Below are 25,323 nucleotides of genomic sequence, written 5' to 3'. Positions count from 1 at the left end.
TAGGCAGTAGGTGTGTAGTCAAAAGTAGACCAAGTGCCTCTTAGGGGCAAAAAGCATAAACATCAGGAAAAAATATTAAAGAAGTAGAATGTTGAAATGATGAACAAACTGACAGATAAGGTGCCTGGGTGGCTCAGTCACTAGAGCATCTGACTCTAGATTTCAGCTCAGGTCATGATTTCATGATTCATGGGATTGATCCCCATGCTGAATTCTGCACTGACAGCACAGACCCTACTTGGGATTCTCTCTCTCCCTCTCTCTCTGTTCCTCCTCCAGTTGTGCATTTGTGCTCTGTCAGGATGGCCGAGTGGGCTAAGGTGCCACTCTCTCTCTCTCTCTCTCTCTCTCTCTCTTTTCTCTCAAAATAAATAAACTTTTAAAAATACATTTCAGAAATAAGGCAGGAAATATGAATTATTAATGGTTCTAAAATAAAGGGGTTTTTTCTCCTTTCCTCAGTAGCCTTTCTCTCAATGGGTCATGGTGTTATTATTGATTTACAATGTAATGTCTTTCTAAATAAAAAAAATTCTTAATTGAAACTATTAATATGAATTGTATTATTCATCCCTATCCCAATGCCAGTTTTAAATGCAAATATCAAAGCATTTAATTTAGCTTTATTGTACAGTCACTGAAATGCCACAATTCATATATCTTTTCCCTAGAGGATCCTTCCAATCTGGCCAGGGGAGAAAAATACGAGTCAGGCTCCAGAATGCAGGAAGGAGGAAGAGAGTTTCCCCAGGCATGGAGAGGCACGGGGGAGGTGGCGGGCCTATGCTGGTTTGTGTTCCATTGTACTTGAAAAATGTGTAATCTGTGGTTGTTAGGTATAGTGTTCTGTAATTGTCAATTACTTCAGTTTGGTTAATATAAGTGTAAAAGTTCCTAATCAACAACAACAAAATTTTTTAAAGGAATATGTGTAATAAAATTATCTTACACTGCTTTAGGTGACATTGTGCAAACATCTCCTGAACAGTAGCAAGTGTCAGGATTGTCGTAACTCAATCCCAGATTAAAGCTAAGCAACTGCACGATACACATAGTATAGGACTCCATGGATAAACCCTCTGGATACTAAATACAAGGCAAAGAGAAAGAGTTAGCTAAGAATACTATACTATACTATAACAAAATTACTATAGTAAAAAGTTAGTGTATATGATATATATACTATTCTAAATAAAATTATAATAAAAAATTAGTACATAGAACTCATTTTTAAAATCAATGCATCCAAGATGCCTATGTAAATGCAATTATATAGAATTATGTTAGCATTTGGATAATAGATTACTAAACATGGATAAGTAAACACAGTAGTTTAATTTCAAAATACTATTCATGACAAAACCAGCTATTGTAGCTAATCCAATCGAGTCCCAAAAACCATATTATATTGCTTCTTTATTTTAAACAAAATGACTTTAATCTTGTATATTAATAATCAGTTTTACATTCTCTCTGTAGTAGGCAGCCTCTAAAATGGGTCCTGATGATATCTACCTCCTGGTATTCATGTCCTTGGGTATTCCCACGCCCTGTGTGTAAGCTGGACTTACTGACTTGCTTCTAATTAACTGAATGTAGAGAAATAGATGGCTCACCATTTCCAAGACAGATTATAAAAAGACTGACTTCTTGGATTCTAGGTCCCAGTCTTTCTGTGGGAAACCAGCTACTATGTCATGAAGTAGTCCAGTAGAGAGGCCCACAGGAATGAGTTTGGAAACAGATTTTCTGAGGCCTACTCCAGCCACATGACGGTTTGGAAGTGAATCCTGTCCATGTTGAACCCTGAGATAACCCTCTCACCTGCTCCTGGATTGTTGACCCCTAGAACTGTCTTGTTTTTATCTCTTTAAGTTTTGGTATAAATGCTTACATAGCAGTAGAAAATGAAAACACTTTCAGTAGGTATATTGTTCACCTTCAGATAGTTTCCAATTTCTACACAAAGATGTTTCCAGCAGCTTCATTCATAATTCCCAAAACTTGCAAGCAATCACAGATAAACTGTGGCACATTTCAGACATCAGAATGTTATTTATTTTTAATGTTTATTTGTTATTTTGAGAGAGAGAGAACAAGCAGCAGAGGGGCAGAGAGAGAGGGAGACACAGAACCTGAAGCAGGCTCCAAGGCTCTGAGTTGTCAGCACAGAGTCCGACGTGGACCTGGAAATCATGGACCATGAGATCATGACCTGAGCCAAAGTTGGACACTTAACCAACTGAGCCACCCAGGTGCCCCTGACACCAGAATGTTATTAACCACTAAAAACAAACTGAGCTATTAAGTCATGAAAAGAAATGGAAGAAGTTTGAGTGCATGTTACTAAGTGAAAAAAGCCAATCTGAAAAGGCTACATATTGAGAATCCAACTGTATGACTTCCAGAAAAAACAAAATTGTGGAGACAATAAAAAGCTCTGTGATTGCAGACAGGGAGGGGAGAAATTAACAGGCAGAACACACAGGATTTTTAGGGGAGTGAAAACACTTGGTATAATATCAAAATGATGAACACCTATCATCTTTTGTCCAAACTTATGCACAACACCATGACTAAACACTAAGGTAAACTATGGACTTTGGGTATTTTGATGGCTAAATGTAGATTCATCCTTAGTACAAAAATACACCGTTCTGGGGAGGGGTGTGGATGATGCAGGAGGCTGTGCATGTGAGGGGCAGGAGATGTATGGGTAACCTGTGTACCTTCCCCCTCAGTTTTATAGTAAACTTAAAACTGTTCTCAAAAAATCGTCTTTTTAAAAGGTGGTGGGTTCCTGATGACCCAGGCTAAAGCACTGTGAACAGATGGCAAATAAAGAAGAGTTCAGAGAAGGCATCCATGATCCATGAAGATATTTCTAAATTTTCCATCCCACAATACTGTGCTGGCCTTCTTAATGTTCAACTACAGACACAATGAACGATCAACTGGTGCATAAGACATTTCAGTCCACCTTCAGGGAAAAGTAATTTTATTTAGTAAAAAACTGCTTGAATTCAAGCTGTACCTTCTTTCTCCATCCCTACTTTTCATCAAAAGCAGTGCTTAGGATAACATACAAAGCCTTGCCAGGACATTCCTCCTCCCCTTTAGAGTTACAGAGATCATTAATATTAACTAAGAAAAACATTTCATTCTTCAGAAGATAAAAATGCTAGTCTCTTTAAAAAAGCACTCAGTATAACTTTCAATGTTCCTGATAGGTCCCAGAGAGCTGGTTCAATTAAGAGATATAATGGTCTCCTCAAACAATTCCTTTTCAAATTCCAGTCCAGCAAATGGATCCCTACATGAGCTTCTCTATTGCCCAAGACTTTAATCTCTCTTAATTCAAGGATGCTTGGCTAACTTATACCTCACATCAACATTAAAAACTTTCCCATTACCCTTTCCTACATTTGAAGAGGATATGTCTTGCCTTCATATATAGAAAGACACATTATATATGAGGTGTTTTAATTTAGTTATGGGCTGGCCTATAAGACTTCTTATATTTCTACTCCTGTTTCTCCCTTTTACTCTCATAATAAGATATTTTCTGTACTGTTTTGCACAACTTATGCCCTACTCTATAAAAGTCTTCTCTTATATTACCCATTAGATTTGGTAATATGTGTCAAATTGTATTAATGGGCTAATTTTGTATTAATGATGTATTTTATTTTCTGAATTGTGATGCTTTAATATCTGGGTCTTTACCAATGCTAGACTTCCCCTCCCAGGGTTACCCAATTTCTTAAGATAGTAAACAACTTACCTGCAAGTGTAACTTTCATTTGCAAACCAATCAACCCAGAGCCCATAGGCCCTACCCCCTCTTTTATTAAGCTCATATTCCATAGGCCACTCTTCACCTGCCCAAAACACACCAGAGCTAGGTACTAGACAACTAGGTACAGCCTCTATGCAAGAAAGATGGCTGAAATTATTCAAATGAGCCAATCCAAGACCTGCTTACTTTGCCTTACCCATCCCTCCCCAAAGAAACAACAAGAGGTTCAAGTCCGTGTTTCTCCATAGCTCACTATGCTGCCTGAACAACCTTGGTGCTTCCTTGTATGGTCTGCATAGTGTGCCTTCTGTTTCTAGGGAACTGTATGATAACGTCTTCCTGCATGACCGTCATTAACATGGCTGTATGTCTTCTAGTATCTGGTGAAAATAAATCCCAGATAACCGTTTTTTTAATTTTTTAAATGTTTTTTATTTGTTTTTGAGAGACAGAGATAGCGCGAGCAGGTAAGGCCAGAGAGAGAGGGAGATACAGAATCTGAAGCAGGCTCCAGGCTCTGAGCTGTCAGCACAAAGCCCGATGCAGGGCTCGAACCCACGAACGTGAGATCATGACCTGAGCCAAAGCCCGGACACTCAATCAACTGAGCCACCGAGGCACCCCCAGGATATCTAAAATTATCAACACAGAAAAGAACAAACGTTGGTAAGGTTGCAGAGAAAGGGGAACCCTCTTACACTGTTGGTGGGAATGCAAACTGGTGTGGTCCTTCTAGAGAACAGTATGGAGGTTTCTCAAAAAGCTAAAAATAAAACTGCCCTATGATCCAGCAACTGCACTACTAGGAATTTACCCAAAAGACACAAAAATACTGATTCAAAGGGACACAGGCACCTCAATGTTTATAGCATCATTTTCAGCAATACCCAAATTAGGAAAAGACCCCGAATGCCCATCAAAGGATGAATTATCTATCTTTATCCAAAAAGGTGTGGTATATATTTACACAATGGAATACTATTCAGTGATCAGAAAGAATGAAAATTTGCCATTTGCAACAATATGGATGGATCTAGAGTCTATTATGCTAAGCGAAATAAGTAAGCAAGACAAATACCATATGATTTCACTCACCTGTGGAATTTAAGAAATAAAACAGATGAACACAGAAGTGAAGAGAGAAAGGGAGGCAAATCATAGAGAGTTGTAACTAAGGACTACAAACAGGGTTGCTGGAAGGGAGGTGGGTGGGAAATGGGCTCAATGGGTGATGGTATTAAGGAGGGCATCTGTTGTGAGGAGCACTGGGGTGTTATATCTAAGTGATGGATCACTAAATTCTACTCCTAAACCAACATTATACTATATGTTAACCAACTAGAATTAAATAAAAACTGAAATGAAAAAAATAAGTACCAAAAAAATAGTTGTCTGTGAATCAAGAAGCCAGCTTTCACCAGACATTGTATCTGTCAGCACCCTGACATTAGACTTTCTTGCATCCAGAATGGTGACAAATAAATATTGGTTGGTTAAGCTCTCCCCGCCTCAAAAACAGCAATGGTCGAAGCATCACACTTACTATTTTCAAACTATCTGGCAAATCTACAGTAATCAAAAAGTGTTAGTGCCATAAAAACTAACTCAAAGATATATGAAAACCAACTTGACAATAATCTATAATAATAATAATAATAATAATTTTTAAAAAACAGGCTCAAAGACCAATGGAACAGAACAGATAGCCCAGAAATAAACCCTTCCATGTATGGCCAACTAATATTTGTCAAGGGAGCTGAGAATACTCAATGGAGAAAAGATAGTCTCTTGAAAAAATTATGTTGGGAAAACTGGATATTCATATGCAAATAATTAAACTGGACCTCCATCTCATACTACTTCCTAAAATTACCTGAAAATGAACTAAATACTTAAGTGTAAAAAGTGAAATCATAAAACTCTTAGACAAAAGCATAGTGAAAAATCTCCTTGACATTGTTCTTGGCAATGATTTTAGGGCTATAACACAAAACCACAGAAGTAAAAATAAATAGTTCTTATTTAACATAAAAGGTTATGCACAGCAAAAGACCAATCAATAAAATGAAAAGGCAACCTGGATATTGGGGGAAAACATTTTCAAACTATAGATCTGATAAGGGGTTAATATTCAAAATATATTAGGAACACATGCAACTCACTACCAAAAACCAAATTATTTGATTAAGAAATGGTCCAAAGACCTGAATAGACAGGTCTCCAAAGAAGATATTCAAATGACCAACAGGTACATGAAAAGGTATATGGTCAGCATTACTAATCATTGGGGAATTACAAATCAAAACCGCAAGAGACATCATCTCACACCTAATAGAATGACTATTATCTAAAAGAAAAGAGATAATAAATGCTGATGGAAAAAATGGAACCCTTGCACACTGCTGATAAAAATGCAAATGGGTACCACCACTGGGGAAAACAGTGTGGAGAGTCCTGAAAAAAGTAAAAACAGGGCTATCATATGAATCATCAATTCCATTTCTGGGTACATATCTGGAAAATATAAAGCCCTCTACCTCAAGGAGATATTTGCTCCCTGTGATCACTGCAGCCCTATTTACAATAGTCAAGATATGATAACAACCTAAGTGTCCACTGATAGATGAACGGATAAACAAATTGTGAGATATATATATATATTATGGCATATATATATATATATATATATATATATATATTATAGTCATAAAAAAGAAGGAAATCCGGTCATTTGAGACAACATGGATGAATCTTGAGAGCATTATGCTAAGTGAAATAAGTCAGATAGAGAAAGACAAATACAGTATGATCTCCTTATATGTGGACTCTAACAACAAATTATGATTGGTAGTTATCTTTTTGAAATCTAAGCTTCAAACTCTTTGTTGTTGGCAAGCCAGAAATTATTTATATTTATATTCATATTTTACTTTTATACTGATATTTTTACAGTAGTCTTGCTTAACTCATATATTTACCTTTTTATTTACAAATTTCTATTATAAAAATTCCAGTCAAAACTAAAGTCTTCATGTGTGGTCTCAGAAAAAAATATATACTAACCGCTTATATTCAATAAGTCTTATCACATACACATACACACACACACAATCTAAAATTAGTCTTCAGCAATGAAACATTGTTTTCAAAGAGAATTAACAACAACAGTGAAGCCCTGGACAATTTCTGATGGTCTTTCCTCAAGTTTTGACTGAGGGAAAACCAAAAGTAGGCACTAAGAATAAAAACAAATCCTTAAAATATCTGACTGTTCTCTACCCACGGCAGCAAATAACCCCACAACTTGTATTGGATGTATCTAATCAATCAATATGTATTTTATAGGAATGATAACAAATAAAGAACTAATTCTAATTTTTTAAATGTTTTATTTATTTTTGAGAGAGAGAGAGAGAAAGTGTGAGCAGGGGAGGGGCAGAGAGAGAGGAAGACAGAATCCAAAGCAGGCTCCAGGCTCTGGGCTGTCAGCACAGAGAATGAGGTGGCACTCAAACTCACAGACCACGAGATCATGACCTGAGTCAAAGTCAGACGCTCAACTGACTAAGCCACCCAGGTGCCCCAGATCTTATATTAAATATCTGTCAATAGCAATTTGCTTCATTCTACTTGCTGCTAAAACACAACCAATTGTGCAAATGGTTCAGTAAAAAAGTCATAGTGCAGACTTCCGAAGAACTCATTTAGTTCCCTTCTCTACTTTTTATATAACTTGTAAAAGGAATATAACTCTGTAATAAGAGTTCATTTTCACTTTGCCAGAAAACAGTAATTGTGAATATTTGATGGCTGTTTCTTCCTCCAACAGTCTGCTCATCCCAAACACAATAAAGAATTAAATGCAGGGCGCCTGAGTGGCTCAGTTGGTTAAGTGTCTGACTTTGGCTCAGGTCATGATCTCACAGTTTGTGGGTTCTAGCCCTGCATCAGGCTCTGTGCTGTCAGCTCAGAGCCTGGAGCCTGCTTCCCGTCCTGTGTTTCCTTTTCCCTCTGCTCCTCCCCTACTCATGCTCTGTCTTTCAAAAATAAATAAATGCTTTAAAAAAAATTTTAAATAAAAAATTAAATGCATTAATAAAAGTTACGTTAAATAGGAAAAAAATAACAAAAGTCATATAATAAAAAAACATCGATTTATACCAATTATTAATCTTGTAAGAAGCTGATATGTTACTAATTAACATTAAAATTACACTGGTTATATAATAAATATTGATGCAAGCATGCCACAGTTCAAAACAAACTTTTACTTAAAAAGTCAAATGTGCTTTTTACAATTAATATGGAATTGTGATCAGTTCAATTTAAAGATGTTTTGTTTTTTTAAAGCAATTATATAGTTTAATATTTCTACTCCAGATTAGTAATATAAAAACTATTAAAGGACAAGTGAACAAAGTAATATATTTATTCATGCTTTAAAATATTTAGAAAATTTTAAAACATGAAAATAATAAGGAGTTGGAAAATAATTACATACCAGAGCAACTCCTACAGCATAATTCTTATTACATATTTTTGCAGGAAATGTGGCTCCTAAAAAATCAGGATGCTTCTTGAAGCTAAAAAATAATAATGTTCCTCAGAATTGCATTTAAGAATGGTATTACAACAATTGTTAAACTATTACTATGTCCTAAGCAATATGCTACTCTGAATTAATCAATTTAAATACATGTTTTTAGAATCTTCAGTGTTAAGAATATTTCAATATTTTATAAATTGTAAATTTAATAAACATCCCGAAGTATAGTAATGATAAGGCCTAACAGTTTATGCAAAAAGCTAGTGCACTAATGTTCATAGTTTTTATTCTGGTTTCCTATACATTCAATCTCCTGTGATCTCCTTATTCACTTATCCATTAAAGATGCATAGATTTTTCTGTGCATTAGATTCTAGAGCACGTATAAATTCTACATATTGATGTAATTAAAAATAAGTTGAGAAACAAAAATGTAGAGAGAGCAAGTGGTGTAACAAGGAAAACCAAAGAAATTATGTCACTCATAATTAACCTTCTTTAGTTATTTCGTGCTTTTATGTAATTCTACTTTTATCAGGTCATTTTACGTCAGGTGATAAGAGTTTTTAAGTCTTGCCTAACATTAGCTCTTTGAAGACAAGGACTTTTAATTTACAATTTTCCCATTCCATGGTGTCTATCAAATTTATAAAACACAGTATATATGCATTAAATGTTTTTCATAATGAACATATAAAATCATTTTGGGTTATTCCTTTAATGCTATACAAAAATGGAATACTATACTCACGCAAGTAAGTATGCAGTGTGATGAGGTTGGAACACATGTTTGTATTTCCATTCTAAAAATCTAGATAATATAATATTAGGATTCCCTGTAGTAGAAATTTTGTTTTTATTTGACCAGATTTCTATGGAAGATATTACAACAGTCAGTTTTAACTGTGAAAGTATCTAAAAAAAAATAATAAATTTTAAGTAAATTTTAAATAAATTATATTAAACTTCCATAAAAATGCATATAAAACATTTAATCAGTATTTTGATTATGGGAACAAAATATTACACATCAATTCATATTTCCTACACTAATACAAAATATATAAACAAAATAGATAAAAACTTACAGTGTTAACAAAGCCAATTATCTGAATAATCTTCTGTGTTACAGTCTTTATATCAGAGCCCATGTACTCAAACTGAAAAAGATAAATTATTTTTAAAAACTAGTGGATGCCATCAAGAAAATATAATATACCCTTTACCTATATAATGTGCTATATTCAAAAGTAGCCACAGAGCTACATTCCAGTTGAAATCTAGGAAATCAATAATGATGTATAAAAATTGATTTATAAAATGTAATAAATAAATAAACTCAATTTATAATTTAATGTATATAATAAATAAATAAAAATATTTAATAATATGACTTTAATGTTTCATGAAACTATTTATGAAAATTTAATCATAAAATTTTGATATGATATTTTATAATGTACTTATTTCTAAAATAATAACATGTAATCACAAACCAAAACATATAAGCATGAAGAAGGGGAAAATCCTTTTCTTGTTGGGGGTCGGAGATCCTTAATGAGAGGTTCATTCTTAAAGTGACTCTAGATAATGTGTTTGGATATATTCTTTCTCATGAATGATAAGCTCTTCCTATGTCTAACTGGCTAAAAATGCTGAGACAATAGTAAACAACAATGGTGTTATCACCATCGTGAGCTTTGCTCTGAATTTTTCACTGGAAAACCCCATAAATTTCATCATTAAGTGGTATTCAGTTTATGATGAGTATTCTAGATCATGTTGCGAAAAAACTTTTTATATCTCTTCCTAGTTACTAAAATGTTTATTAAAAAAGTAGTTGAATTTTTATCAGCAGCCATTTTGTTAATGATTGATAATTACTTTTGTCTTTTGACCTACTTATGCAATACTTTCATTAATATATTTCTTAACACTAAGCCATCATATTCCCTGATCAAAACATTACATCCTATTAATAGCAATCAAAATGAATATAGCTTTAATATGGACCTGTTGCTCATGTGTTTTTGTGTGTGTACACACTTTGTCATAAGGAAAAAATGAACGTGGCTTAGTAATTATTATAGCACTACTTAAAATTAAGTTGCATGTTTTTCATATACCCTAAAATTGTATTAGTATATGAATTATGTCTTCCCAAACCCTTAAAAACTTTCCTTTTGGGGTGCCTAGGTGGCTCAGTCGGTTAAGCGTCTGGCTTCGGCTCAGGTCATGATCTCGTGGTTTGTTGGTTCAAGCCCCGCATTGGGCTCTGTGCTGACAGCGAGCTCAGAGCCTGGAGCCTGTTTCGGATTCTGTATCTCCCCCTCTCTCTGACTCTCCCCTGCTTGTACTGTCTCTGTCTCTGTCTCTGTCTCTGTCTCTGTCTCTCTCTCTCTCTCTCTCTCTCTCAAAAATAAATAAAAAACATTAAAAAATTTAACTACTTTCCTTTAAAATGATCTATACCTACCACTGGCACCTGAATCTATTAAAATTCTCTTTTCCAGCTTTTTGTGATACAACTTATATATAATATTATGTAAGTGTACAACATAATGATCTGATTTAAATCCTTATCTTCTCTGGAGAACTCATCAAATTTGCATTCGTTTGTTTTAATCTTCTTCAAGGTCATAGTTATATCATCCAAACCATACCATTTTTTTTCTTTTTGCTTAATAGTACTTTCTACCTATTTTTCTTTTCAATAACCAGCTATTAAATTGACTTATTTGTTTTAAAGTTCCTGTTGATCAGCTTATACCTTATTAACTGTTTCCTGCCCTCCTCACATTCCTCGTTTTACAGTTTTAGAACTTAAGTCTTGGGACTATCCTCTGTGGTAGGCATTCTGCGTTTAACCAATATTCAGCTCTCTTCTCCTCCAGGAATGCTTCCCTTCTAAATGTGAGCATAGCCAGTTTATTCATGTTGGACAATGAAATGAGGATAAAAGCGATAAATGTCACTTCTGGAAGTATTTCCCTACTGTGGCTCCTATTGGCTTAGAAAATGGGAGAAAAAACTATCAATGTAGAAATGCCAAAAAAGCTAATTCTGTAATGCTGAGACAACACATAGAAGACAGCTGCCCAAAAAGCCACCCAGACCCATGGTTGATGTCGCATAAACAGAAAATAAACTGTAAACTATAGTGCTGCCTAGTTTTCTGCGACTGATCCATTTGCCCCAATTTTTTAAAAATATAGAATTCATTAGTTTCTAAGTAGCCCATATAGTTTCATGTTTCCACCTTGAAAAAGTCACTCATGGTAGTATTTAAATTTTTTCATTTTATTATTATATCTCCTTTTACTTCTTGTTGTTTTAGTATACTATGATAGAGTTTTGGCATATGTTTTTAATTTTACAAAATTACTGTGACTTGTGACTTAGAGATGACTACCATTGAATGTATGTAGCACTCATTCATAAGGTACAAAGGTAAGTTAAGTGTTTAGTAAAGCTGGTTGATAAATAATTTGATCTTTATATGTTAAAATTTTTTTATCTGTCAGAGGCTAAGAAAAATGCCTTAATGTGCACCACTATAGTTTGGGGGTTTATTACTTTCTTCTGAATATTTCCAGAGGTTTTGTTTTGATAGTTTCTTCATAACTCATTTGTCAACTAAGTGCTCACTATTAAAAATGCTTCATTAGGGACGCCTAAATGGTTTAGTTGGTTAAGCATCTGACTTCGGCTCAGGTCATGATCTCACGGTTTGTGGTTCAAGCTCCATGATGGGCTCTATGCTGACAACTTGGACCTGGAGCCTGTCTCGGATTCTGAGTCTCTCTCTTTCTTTCGCCCCTCCCCTGTTGGTGCTCTCGCTCTCTCTCTCAAAAATAAACATTAAAAAATTGTTTAAAGAAATGCTTAATTTGAATTATAGCTTTCAAAATAAAATATCCTCCTTCTTCTACTTTAAGTACCCTGAATTTTACTTTATCTGTTAGTAATATCATCCTCATTATCTTTTGATTGTCAATCCTGGCATATTTTTGATGGTCTTTTAAAAAAATGTTTTATACCTAAAAAAATTTTTTTAAATAATAAAGTTTTATACCTAAAAATATAAACATTTTAAAAAATAGTGTGCCTGGATGGTTCAGTCAGTTGAGTCACTGTGACTCTTGATTTTCATGATCTCACAGTTCATGGAATCAGGCCCTGTATCCAGCTCTGCACTGGCAGCGTGGAGCCTGCTTGGGATTCTTTCTCTCCTTCTCTCTCTGTCCCTCCCCTGCTCTCTCTCTCGCTCGCTCGCTCTCTCTCTCTCAAAAATAAATGAATAAAATTAAAACAACATTAAAAAATTTATACAGAACACTGTCATTTTGTTTAAGCTGTCTCATAAATGTCACATAATTTGAGATTCTCTGTATTTTAAAAGGGATATTTAACATACATTATTGTAATCAATAAAGCTGATCTATAATTTTCTACGTCCTCATACTATTTTCTTTTGACTTTTGCTATATTATCTGAGAATATTTTGGTGCTGATTTCCAAGTTATACATTCAAGATCACATACTCAAGTAAGTTTAAACATTGTAAAACAAGTTTATTTTTATCAACTGGATTCACCTACATAAGAAGACCTCAATCCCCTGCGAAGTGACAATAAAAAAAGTGTTAGGATTTATTAGGATTCAACTCTTTTTTTCAAAATGCTTAATATAAACTCTCACTAGGAATTGGCCAAATAAGATCATGTAAATGATGAAACCCAACACCCTACCAAGTCATTAGAGGCAACAGTGCATTTCTCTTTCTTTTTGACTTAGTGATAAAGTCTGTGTAAATTATTTTCTTAAAATGAATGTTTGTTTGTTGTTACTCTACCCCAAAATTTTTAGGACAACTTTATTGAGGTATAATTTACATACAATTAAATGCAGCCTTTTTAAGGAGTCATTAATTTTGATAATACCACTTACTTTTTATGATGAAAAATTCAACCTACAGAAAATTTAAAATTCAAAGATTACCCATTTATCCTTCACCTAGATTAACCTACTATTAATGTCACACATACTTCTTTCTCTGTATATATCTTCATCTTATCTGTTATGGATGTGGATCAGGGCATTCCTGGTTCATTTTGCTAGACTATTTGATAATAAATTGCAAACACTTCAGCATATAGTTCCTACGATAAGGATTTTTACCTGTTTGCCTACTATACCATTATCATATGCAAGAAACTTAACATTAATTCAATAATACTAAATATGCTATATATATTTAATATCTATATATCATATATAACGATATTTAACATCTAATGTTGAAGACATAATATTCCCAGATAGTGAAGCCAGTCTGCAGCCCTGCTCATTGCTGAATATAGCTTCCATCTAACCCTGTTGACAAAAACCCTAACTAGAGTTCCCGGAAATCTTGGAAGCCCACTCTGCAGCCTCAATTACAGAGACACTTCCACAGAGAGCCCCTCAAGTGCCTCTGCATCTACAGAGCCAAGATGATGGTCCTCACTGGCCAGGGCGGTGTGGATGCAGTTCTGTCTGATTTGATCCACAAAGAAATAGCGTTCTATTTGAGGGCTGTTCTACAGCCAAAATCAGACGTGAAACTACTTCGTAGCCCTTCCCAAAGCCAAATACAGTCTCCAGCCCATCTGAGCAGGAAACCTAATCAGAGCTCCAAGAATCTGTGTATCCCATTGCACCTCCAATTATGGCACTCGAGCAGAAAGCCCAGCTGGTAGGCCTACCCATTTGCACAAGTAGGATGGTGGCCTGTCAGACCAGGGAGTTTAGTACATAGTTCTATTTAATTTGATTCCCAAACAAGAGACAGGCCAGAACTATGTTCTCTATTGATGATACCACCAGGCATGGAAACTAGTTCATATCTCAGAGCACTGCTGAATACAGCCTTTATCCCACCCAACCAGGAACCTACCAGAGCACACAGGATGCTACATAGGGCATCCTACAGCCCGGCTTACAATAGCTCTTATAAAGAAAACATATCCTGTGGCTTTCCACAACTGCAGAGCAAAACAAATAGCCCCATCTGGCCAGAGAATTCCGTGTGTAGTGCTGCCGGACTTGGGTCCACAAACATTAGCTGTGGAAGCCTCGGGGCTTGTTCTGCTGCCACACCAGGACAAGAACGTAATTCATAACCCTGCCTACTGCTGAGTATGGACCTAGTCCTGAAGTCTTAGATTTCAGGAGCAGATAATCCAGGCAGCTGCCGAGCCTATCCTACAGCCTCACTTGGGCAAGGAACTAACCAGTATCCTATCCAGCGGCACCTACCCTCAACGGCAGAGCTCAGTCAGTATTCTCACCCCCAAACTGACACTGCTAGCAAACACCACCTGCCCAAGGATGAACCACCTGACACACCCAGGGTTCAATTTAAGCTGAATGGTGAGTTACTATCTCTGCCAAATCAAACCTGTGAAGTCTAGAAAATAAGACCTCTTCATGAAAAATCAGGAAAACATGACACCACCAAAAAGAACTAGTAGAGCTCCAATTACTGACCACAATGGAACAGAGATCTATAAACTGTCAAAGAATTTAGAGTAATCTCCTTAAAGAAGCTTCATGAACCACAAGAACACAGAGACAATTATAATAAGAAAATAATGCATGAACAAAATGAGGATAGGCCCCTTTATCATTATATAATGAACTTGTCTATTTTTACCATTTTTAGTTTACATTTTTTTTGTCTGATATAAGTGTTGATAACCTTGCTTGTGTTTTTGGTTACCATTAACTTGAGGACATCATGCTAAGTAAAATAAAGCAGTCAGAAAAGTTCAAATACTGTATGATTACCCTCATATGAGTTATCTAAAATAGTCAAAGTCATAGAAACTGAATGTAGAAAGGTGTCTGCCAAGGCCTGGGGTGGGCAGAGGAAATTAATGTTTAATGGGCATGGAGTTTTGATTTTCTGAAAAGGCTCTAGAGAACTGTTGAACAACAATGTGAATATACTCAGCACTACCAAACACTATGTTTAAAAATGGTTAGGAGAGCAAATTTAATGTCATATGCTTTTTCCCACAACAACAAAAAAAAAAGAGTAAAGAAAACCAAGATTCAATGCTAGACCTGACTCTAAAATGTGTACTTATAATAGATAAATCCAGTTTACTATGAAACACAATAAACTCCATACTTATTCACGTGAAAACATTAGAGAAATGGGTAATTTGACACTGTTTCAAGAGCACTGGGGGAGCTTCCTTAGCAAACTCCTGACTGAACTTCACCAAGGTCACAGTCAATCCTCATACCTGGCACTGGTAACCACACAGCAATAGAAATTTTGCGTAACTAACTAGTTGATACCTCTTAAGTGTATGCCTAATGCTCTTTTAAGTATTAATGAAGAATATTTTCTCTGTGAGGAAAATGCCTGTAATCTTTACTGCTTTCCTAGTAAAAAGAAAAGAAATGAAGCCCACAGTTTTTAAGGTAGCTGTATCAATCAAAGGCTACCAGGCTGGTTAAAAATATTTCAGACTGATATAAATCCAAAAAGGTCTCCGGGCTCCCAACCAAATAAATGGTTATTAGTTTGAGCCACTAAATTTTGGAGTGATTTTCTATGCAGTAATAGAAAACTTATGCTTATCTTGAAATCTACTTTTTCTGATATTAATCTAGTTAAAGCAAGTTTTTTAGAATTTTCATTTTTATCATATAATTTTACAGGCTTTTATTGTCATTATGTATCTCTGTCAGATCTGTCTGTTTTAGACAGAAAATATGCATTTAGGTGTCTTGTATGATAATATTTGTCTTTGCTTTTAATTAATATTTACTTTTGGTTTTTAATTGCAGTACTTAGTCTCTCTACACCTAATATAATTACTTACATATTTCAGTTGAAATTTATCATAATGTTAGCTTTTAAATTTGTCCCACATTTATGAAACAAATGTTTAAGATATAATGGTTTTCTTTCCCTTTATTTGCTCTTTGTGTTTATTATGCTTAAAATTCTGCTTTCCTAGTTGCTTTGTAATTTTGCAGGAATAGGATTTTGGAAATGTGTTGGCTTTGCACTAGGTCAGCTTAGCTATGCTAAAAAAACAAAAATGAAAAGAAAACAAACAAAGCCACCTTTTCCACTCTTTAGTGAGCCAATGCACTTCAATATTTGTAACCTCTGCCAATATTTAGCTCAGTTCTCCTGCCTCATAACCACCTCTTCTGGAATCAACAGACGCCCATTTTTATGACTTAAAATGTTAATATTTGAATGCTTTCTGGATCTAAATCTTTTGTTTTTTTGTTTTGTTAACCCATGTTTATGATGAACCATTTTCTTAGGAATTTTGAGCTCAGGTATGGCTAATTTGTGGGAATCTTGTTTGAAGTTGCATTCCCACAGAGAGAAATACTGCTTGCTTCTAGCAGGTGGCCTCAGAGCTTAGCAACCTGAAATAAATGTAACCTCACAGCTTAGAATCTAACCACCTAGGTTGTGTAAATTAAAACCTTAAACTCAAACAAGATCAGAAGTGTTATATGGAAACCAATTTGACAATAAACTATTATTTTAAAAAAGTATAATCCTCCATATGAAAAATTTGTTCATTTGTCTGTTTTCTATCATTTCATTTACTTAGAATTGGGAATACCACAGAAAACTTGTTTTCTCCCTTTGCTTGGAAGAAGAAGCATATTTGTTTTGTAGACTACCCTTTCAATTAGGCTGAAGTAGTTAAATAATATTGGATGTGGGGGTTGAGGATTTCACAGAGGATGGAGGTCTTTTGAAAAAAAAGAAAAATAGACAAGCTTTAAAAAAATGAACAATGCTTCACTTCACAAAAGCAATTAGGATCCTATATATAAAATAAATGAATTAACAAAATGTGGTTTATGCACAACTTTTAAGAAGTCATTAGTTGCAAAAGATAAATTTATCAACAAGTGATTTAAAATTTATTATATCATTGAAATCAAGATAAAGACAAAGGTTAAACCATTTAAAAACAAAAATACATTAAAAAATCACTTACCAGATTTTTATCCACAACAATATATATTTCAAGATATTGAGGATATAACTTGAAAAATTCAGTTCTCTGAAAAACACATGACATGAGCCCTGAGGAATTTCCAAAATTTTCCCTTCTATTGATAAACTTAAAGACTAATTATGTAACAAAGCTGCTTTCAAATACAAAGTTTAGGTACTATTCAGAAAATTCCAGGTCCAAAAAGTGCCTGTGGTTATTAATAAGAATTTTCAATGAAATCCCACGCTATGCAAGAATCCAAGTATCATTTGATTTTAGCAATAGCTAAAATTGGAAATCTTAAGTTCACAACATAAATCTTTTCTTTCTTGCCTTGTGATAATTTTCATATTATTCCAATTATTAGGAACTCCTTTCAGCAAACAATAAAGTTTAGAAAAATATTACTGAAGTTTATAATTAATGGCAGCTCACTAGAGCCAGGAATGTTATTTATGACAATATAGCAGTTTACGGGCCTTTGTGGAAGAATTCACCACTTTGCTTTAAATGTGCCTTGTGGAGGCCACTAATAGTATTCTTTTATGAACTCTCATGAAACAAAGACTTAACTTAATTAGGCTGATAAATTACATGTTCTCTAACAGCCTAATTGGGGAAAAGGAATAATTTACATTAATCATCCAAATGTCCACATGTGAAATTAATTGTTTTTGTTTCTTGACTCCTATATTCACATATGTTTCCCAGATTAATTACCTAAGTTTTCACCAAACTTTGATCTACTAACAAGCTTAACAAAGAACTTTACCCATTTTAAAAGTCAGGGAGAGCCTTCATGAAAAAGTAAAATAATCTTAAGATCTGTAAGTCATCAAATTTTTCTCTGAGAGTATTTTTCATTTCACCAAGTTTTAATGAATAAGTTAAAATTAAAAAGTCAACACTTACTTCTGAACTCCTTCTGATGTGATAGTATAAATTATTATAGCTATAAGTCTTATATTCTCCTAAGAGAGGAATATTAGTGTTATCATTTTTTTCTTCATAAATCATGTGCACGAATCCTGATACAGCCTCCATTGGTTCAATTCCATATGAGGTGTTTTTAATCTGCAATGTTCCCCTGGGTATTAAAATAATCAAAACAAGCCTGAAATTATTCTAACAAAAGTATAATATTCTAATGAGGAATTTTGGCCAAATAAATTTTTTTTTTTTGCATTTAAAGTCACCTTGGCTTCTCTACTTTCCCTCTTTACACATGGAAGTACTAAACTAAGAACTAGGCCAGAAATACCACAGGATGCCTACTGCTTTAAATGACAAATATTCTAAGAGAAATATTTTGATCCTCTGTAGAAAGCATATTAGTGGCACGGATCCATGTGACTGAACAGATTAGGATCCCTTCCTAGAGTACAGGTTTTCTGAGCCAGACTGTCAGATCTTAAGGCACTCTCTTCTTAGTCTCAGGTCTTGTCTTCTTTTTGAGACATCTATTCTTCCCTGACACATAATGACCTAAGTCAGCTTTTGTGGGGGCTTAACTGAAGGTACTACCTGCCTAAAGGTGGCTAGGAGCAGAGCCAAAATATCTATCAGATATAGGCATTCTACAATTATGAATCATTCAAGGAGATTAACAAATCAGTAAGAACATTAAAAACCTGGAAAAATTAAAGAAGAATGGAGAAACCAACCAACCCTCCCTACTCTCAAGACTGCTCAGAGCCTCAAGCAGCAGATCTTGTCAGAATCAACAAGCAGCCTCCCATCAGGGACAGATGTTGCCAAGGCGGACCAATTCTATTTTAAAAGTAATTCTGGTTCCATTCCTTAGGGAACTGAAATAACAAAGGTGAATATAGAACTAGAAAAGATAAGTGGAGAATCAACTCATAGACTAGCAGAATCTAATACCAGCAAATAGAGTATCTTCAAAAAGGCTACAACCAGCTTATGAACAAGTAATATATTGTATCATTTATCTTGAATAAATAGATAAGCTGCTATATAACGATCGCCACTTCAGATAGCTGTGAAATTAGGTGATTAACTAGTTGTTACTTAACCTTCTAATTTCTGTATAAGTCTAATTACATGAAACAGAAGTTGGTGTTTTGATTTTTTACTTTGCTTTTCTGTTTGGAGTGTCATTGTAACTACTGTATTATAAATGATGGGAAATAACTGCATATGTTTAAAAAATACGAAACTTTATAAAGTAAAAAAAATAAAATAAAATAAAATTTCAAAAAAAGTAAATAAATAAATAAAATAAAAAGGCTACAACCTGAGTCCCGAACAAGTGTTGAGTGACACAAGAGAATTTGGAAAACCTGCAATATATCCTTGATAATTGCAGTCCACCTGAAAAGGATATACAAGAACAAACAGATAACTTATTTTTAAAATGGACATCCTAGATGTGTTGTTTATATTTATTACTTAACAACTTTGGAACTTCAAACTGAATGGGCAATTACCCAATAAACTTGTGCCAGGTAGAAATAAGATCTAGTCCAGACTATTCAATTCAGTGAGTGTAGTGTAAATTTCAGAATATTTACATTTTTTACTTTTTTTAATGTTTATTTATTGAGAGACAAAGAGAGAGGAAGACAGCAAGGAAGGAGGGGGGGCAGATAAAGGGGGAGAGAAAGAATCTCAAGTAGGCTCCGTGCTGTCAGTGCAGAGCTCAACACAGGGCTTGACCCCACAAACCTCAAGATCACAACCTGGACTGAGATCATGACCTAGATCAAAATCAAGAGTCAGACAGTTGGGGTGCCTGGATAGGTCAGTTTGCTAAGCATCTGACTTGGGCTCAAGTCATGATCTCATGGTTCGTAAGTTCAAGCCCCACATCAGGCTCTCTGCAGTCAGCACAGGGCCCCCTTTGGATCCTCTGTTCCCCCCTCTCTCTGCCTCTCTCTCTTTCTCAAAAAAAAAAAAACATTAAAAAGAGTCATACATTTAACCAACTGAGCCACTCAGGTGCCCCTGAACATTTACATTTTTAAAGATAATCTAGAATAAGAAATCCATAAGAAAAACCTAAGTCTTACCTGAGCTAACAAAGGCTTAGAATGTTGGGTGTCATCTTTGTCATACGTGTAAACAACAGAAATTGGAGATAAAAATGATCTAGACAAAAATCACAAAATGTGCTCAAGTTGTGAAACAGAAAGTAGAAAACATGAAAAATTATTCTTCATAATACAAATTTTCCTTTTACTGATGAATTATAGTGCCTTTGCATACCCTCTTGTCCATATACTTCCCTGTTGTTTACAATAAATCAGGAGCTAAGAGAAGTAGGTTAACTACAGTGACATATAACACTATGTGAATGAACAATCCAAACAGCTATAGCTAGCAAATAGTGAAATAATATAGGTCCCAATTTCTAGCATAGAACTTAAAATTTCTTTAACATTATTTATTTTTAGAGACACAGCATGTCTGGAGGAGAGGCAGAGAGGGAGACACAGAATCCAAAGCAGGCTCCAGGCTCTGAGCTGTCAGCACAGAGCCCAATGTTGGGTTCAAACCCATGAACCATGAGATCATGACCTGAGCCAAAGTTGGATGCTTAACTGACTGACCCACCCAGAGGCCCCTCCAGCACAGAACTTTAAAATCTATGTCTTTATTGCTCACTGATTCCAGATTTTCAATCTGAATCTTAAAATTAAAAAGTAGGTTTAGGATAGAATTTAAAAATATTTTCTTGGCATTACTGCAAATTCATAGTCACTAAGCTTAGCTAAATACCAAGTTCTCAATAACCTTTGTCAGAATTTTCCTTCAGTCTCCTCAGCAACAATACAGAAACTTGACCCCACTCCTGCCAATCATCTCACATCATCTCCACATCATTTCCGTTTCAGATCACCAACACCTACCCTCATTCCTCATCTTTATTTCCAGAGGATGACTACATTTTTTGTCAAGGCACACTCTTACACTTGTGTTATGAATCCCATTCTATGCCGTATATTGAAGATAAATACTTTTTCAATCTTATTATCTCAAACTATTTCTTTCTATTTTTTAACTTGTTATTAAAATAGTTATTAAAAAGTTCATTATCAAATTATTACCTTCATAAATAATTCTCCCTTGACCTGTGTCCTACTTTAGCTATTCTTTATATATTTTGATTCTCCAAAGATACTCTCAAAAGAGTAGTCTACACATAATTTCTCCACTTTGTCCATTCTTACTCACCCTGAAACTGCTCTGGAAAAGATTCATAGCTGCCACAATCTCAGATCCGAAAGGTAATTTTAAAATCATCATTGCCCTGCTCTCTAGCATCATTTTGAAAACTGTGACCACTCAATATAATCACTTAATTTACATCAGACATTACTCTTCTGCTTCTCTTCCTGCCTCCCTGACACTGCCAGCTTCATCTTCCATGTTGGTTGCTCTTTTTTGTTCCACCTATCTCAGAGATATTGCTCTTTACCAAGATTTAGTCTTCAGTCACTAGTCTATTCATAAGCATTCTATAGGTTCTCAGTTTTATATTATAGCCAAACTATTGGTTACTGCTAAACCTGTATCCTCGTTGCCTATCTATCCCCAGAAACTCAAATTCTTATATTCATATTCCTAGTGCAAAAAGTCAATTTGGATATTCCTCCAGTACAAGAGATGACTCATTAACATCACCCATGGCAAATGGAAAAACTCCATTTGGATATCTTTGCATAGGCATTACAAATCAAACTCACCCCTTCCTCATATATGTATCTCACTTGTTCCTCATTTAGTTAACTATAACATACCCATTTTCTCAAGCAACAACTAAATTATCCAAGACACTTCACTTTTTCCCAATCACTCTAACAAATCCATCATCTAGGTCTATTGAACTTTTCTTTCCAGCACTATGAATACCATTGTATTGCTTAAAAGCCACTATCCTCATTCATCTAACCACAGAATTACACACCTTACCTCTACTTCTGCTTCCTCAGAAACAGCCTAAACTCTCAATGGGACTATAAAGTACTTGCTTAAAAACATTTTGGGCTTCTAATATCCTTATCATGACATTATAGATCTTCTACAACCTGACTCTTGCCTACCTTTCCAAAATCTTTTACATCTATCCTCCAAAATGTTTTTTAGTAGTCCACATGGACTTTTGCACACCACAGAATCCACTGTCTCATACCTCCGTGTTTTGCACATGATTCCCTCTAAACAGAATATCCTCTTATATGACCTCATTCTTCCCTCAAGCGACAAGTCACCTCTTCCTTCCTTCCAAAAAACCTTCCTTGGTTTTCAGGTAATATTATTTACACATTTATTATTATATTATAGCAAAATTCTGCCTTTATTATTTCATCTGAATATATAAATTATTTAATTGTGGATCACATTTTATTATATTTAATATGCCTATGGTTTTACCCAATAATCAATATACAGTATCACATATATAGGTATCAAATATACATCTAAATTGAAATGATTCTATTCATAAGTATTTTTTAAAAATCAAGAGACCACAGAATTAAAATTTGAAAGGATAAAATTTTTACTTACTGCTTTCTCAGATGGACAAAATATGGTCTTCCTTTTATTGTAATTATATAAGCAATCTGTAACATGAGTATCCAAAAAATCAGTAATAATACTTGTAAATAATATATGCTAAATAATTTCTTTTCTGAGTTATGCTTTAAAAATATTAACTAAGTTAACAATAATATATAACCCTTACTTATGCTTCCCTTCCTATGTGACTATGTGAAGCCTCCAAATTCTAAATTGAGAACTAGGTAGGAGCCCCTGACAACCCTTCACCATGCCCAAGACGAATGCCAAAGATGCCTGCCTCGGGTGGAAGGATCTGTTGCCTTTTTACTCCCATACCACCTAAAAAGTATATTGTTATGCTCAATGGAAGAGATTCTCCAAAAGATAGCACTACAGGAAATGCACTACACCTCCAGCAATATAACATAATAAGTACCACTGCACTTTGCTTTCCACATAAGCAATGAAACTCCTCTAGAAGAGAATGTAAGAGACGATAGAGGGGGAGCAGAGACATGCCAGAAAACCCTCCAGAAGACAACAGAAAATATAAGACTAAGTCATTTATTTGGTTAATTTTTTAAAAATAATTTTAACAAGAGAAATAGCCTCTTAAAAGTTTTTAGTTCCTTAACTTTGTATTATAGCAGGACAAGAGTCTTTGCAACAGATAAATGTTCTGAAAGAGTCATCTGAATAGCACTCTAGAAATAAGTGGAATCTGGTGAGAATCTTGAGAACTGTGCCCTCCAAAAATACCTTGTTACTAAACAAATATAACCAAAAATAAATGGGAATAAAATAGCATCAATAAATTTTTAAAACCACACAGCTTACAAAACAAAACAAAAAAAGCAGAATTTAAATAACAAGAAAAAAACTTGAAAAAGACATCATCTAGAGCTTCTACCACTTTTCATACACAATATCCAAATGGTTGGGTTGAATTATGTCTTCTTCCTCCTTCCAAAGTTATATGTGAATTCATAACCTCAGGACCTCAGAACATGACCTTATTTGGAGATAGGGTCCTTACAGAAGTAATAAAGTTAGGTCATTAAGGTAGCCCTTAATCCAATATGACTAGTATCCTTATGCAAAGGAGAAATTTAGGGGCACCTAGGTGGCTCAGTTGATTGAGCATCTGACTCTTGATTTTGGCTTAGGTTATGATCCCAGGGTTTTGGGATCAAGCCCCACGTAGGGCTCCTCTCCACTCATCATGGAGTCTGCTTAAGATTCTCTCTCTCTCTCTCTCTCTGCCCCTCTCCCACTTGTGTGCAAGTGCACACTTTCTCTCTCTCTAAAAAAAACAAAAAAACAATACCACAAAGGGAAGTTTAGACACAGACATACACCAGACATACACAAAGGGGAATGCCTGTCAAGATTCAGAAGACTCCATCTACAAGCCAAGGAGAGAGGCCTAACACAGATTCTGCCTCACAGTCTCCAGAAAGAACCAACCCTGTCAACATCTTGATCTTGGACTTCTGGCCTCCTTTGTGGAACTGTGAGACAATACATTGTTGTTGTGTAAAGCACATGGCTTGTGTTGCTTTCTTATGAAAGTCCTAGCAAACTATTACATCTTATTTCAGTAAAAAAATTGTAAGAAATGAGAAAGAACAGGATCAAATTACCAAAAACCAAAGAAATGAGAAAAATATGGAGGTTTTCAGAAGAGTAAAATATCTGATAAATTGAAATTCTAGAGCAGAAAAAAATATATATAATACCTGCTATTAAAAAGTCAATAAAAAAGGGTTCAAGAGAAGATCAGACAGCAGAAGACAGGATTGGTAAACAGGAATACAGGTCAGTGGAAAATATTCATAATGACACAGTGAAATTAATATCAGAATAAAAATAAAAGAAGTGTGGCCCACTAAAAATGTCTAAATTTCATGTAATTATAGTCCAAGAAAAACAGGAGAAAGATATAAAGCCTAGGAAAGAAATAACGTTAATTAAATATTATTAATTTATGCCTGGGACGCTCAGCTGGTTAAGCGTCCAACTCTTGATTTTGGCTCAGGCAGTGAGCCCAGAGTCGTGAGGTTGAGCCCCTTTGCCCCGCCCCCACTGGCTCCTGACTCTTGCTCTGTAAATAAATTTAACTGATTAATTAATTAATTAAATCCATTAAAAAAAAGAATATCTGAGATTTTCCAAAGCTTATGAAAGATGTCCACTCACACTCTCCAATACTCTATTAATCCAAAACAGAATGGATACAAAGAAAACAAACATAGGCATAGAATACTCAAACAGCTAAAACAAAGAGACAAAATCCACATATAGAAACGGCAACAAGAGAGAAAGAATACATTACTTTCAAAAGACTTTTATATAAAGAATGCATAAGTTTCCCACAGGTACAATGGATACCAGAAGGCAATGGAATGACATCGTTAAAG

The 25,323-nt window shown here is 34.7% G+C and overlaps 1 protein-coding gene across 2 annotated transcripts in view; it reads right to left on the bottom strand.

Annotated features, from left to right (window-relative positions):
• The window catches only part of LOC115290778 (disintegrin and metalloproteinase domain-containing protein 5-like), a 110,433-nt gene that overhangs the window by 67,703 nt on the left and 17,407 nt on the right, over positions 1 to 25,323 (bottom strand). For both annotated transcript variants that reach the window (XM_029938612.1, XM_029938637.1), the window contains exons 3-11: positions 22,910 to 22,965; positions 20,410 to 20,488; positions 19,635 to 19,711; positions 18,290 to 18,464; positions 17,378 to 17,443; positions 9,434 to 9,505; positions 9,097 to 9,260; positions 8,301 to 8,382; positions 950 to 1,086 (exon numbers count right to left, since the gene is read on the bottom strand). In XM_029938612.1, the coding sequence (XP_029794472.1) occupies positions 950 to 1,086; positions 8,301 to 8,382; positions 9,097 to 9,260; positions 9,434 to 9,505; positions 17,378 to 17,443; positions 18,290 to 18,464; positions 19,635 to 19,711; positions 20,410 to 20,488; positions 22,910 to 22,965 (908 nt within the window). The remainder of the gene's footprint in view (positions 1 to 949; positions 1,087 to 8,300; positions 8,383 to 9,096; positions 9,261 to 9,433; positions 9,506 to 17,377; positions 17,444 to 18,289; positions 18,465 to 19,634; positions 19,712 to 20,409; positions 20,489 to 22,909; positions 22,966 to 25,323) is intronic.

This window comes from Suricata suricatta, chromosome 1, assembly GCF_006229205.1.
Source record: "Suricata suricatta isolate VVHF042 chromosome 1, meerkat_22Aug2017_6uvM2_HiC, whole genome shotgun sequence".
In the NCBI taxonomy this organism is placed as follows: domain Eukaryota; kingdom Metazoa; phylum Chordata; class Mammalia; order Carnivora; family Herpestidae; genus Suricata; species Suricata suricatta.
This window is presented reverse-complemented; position numbering and strand designations above follow the sequence as displayed.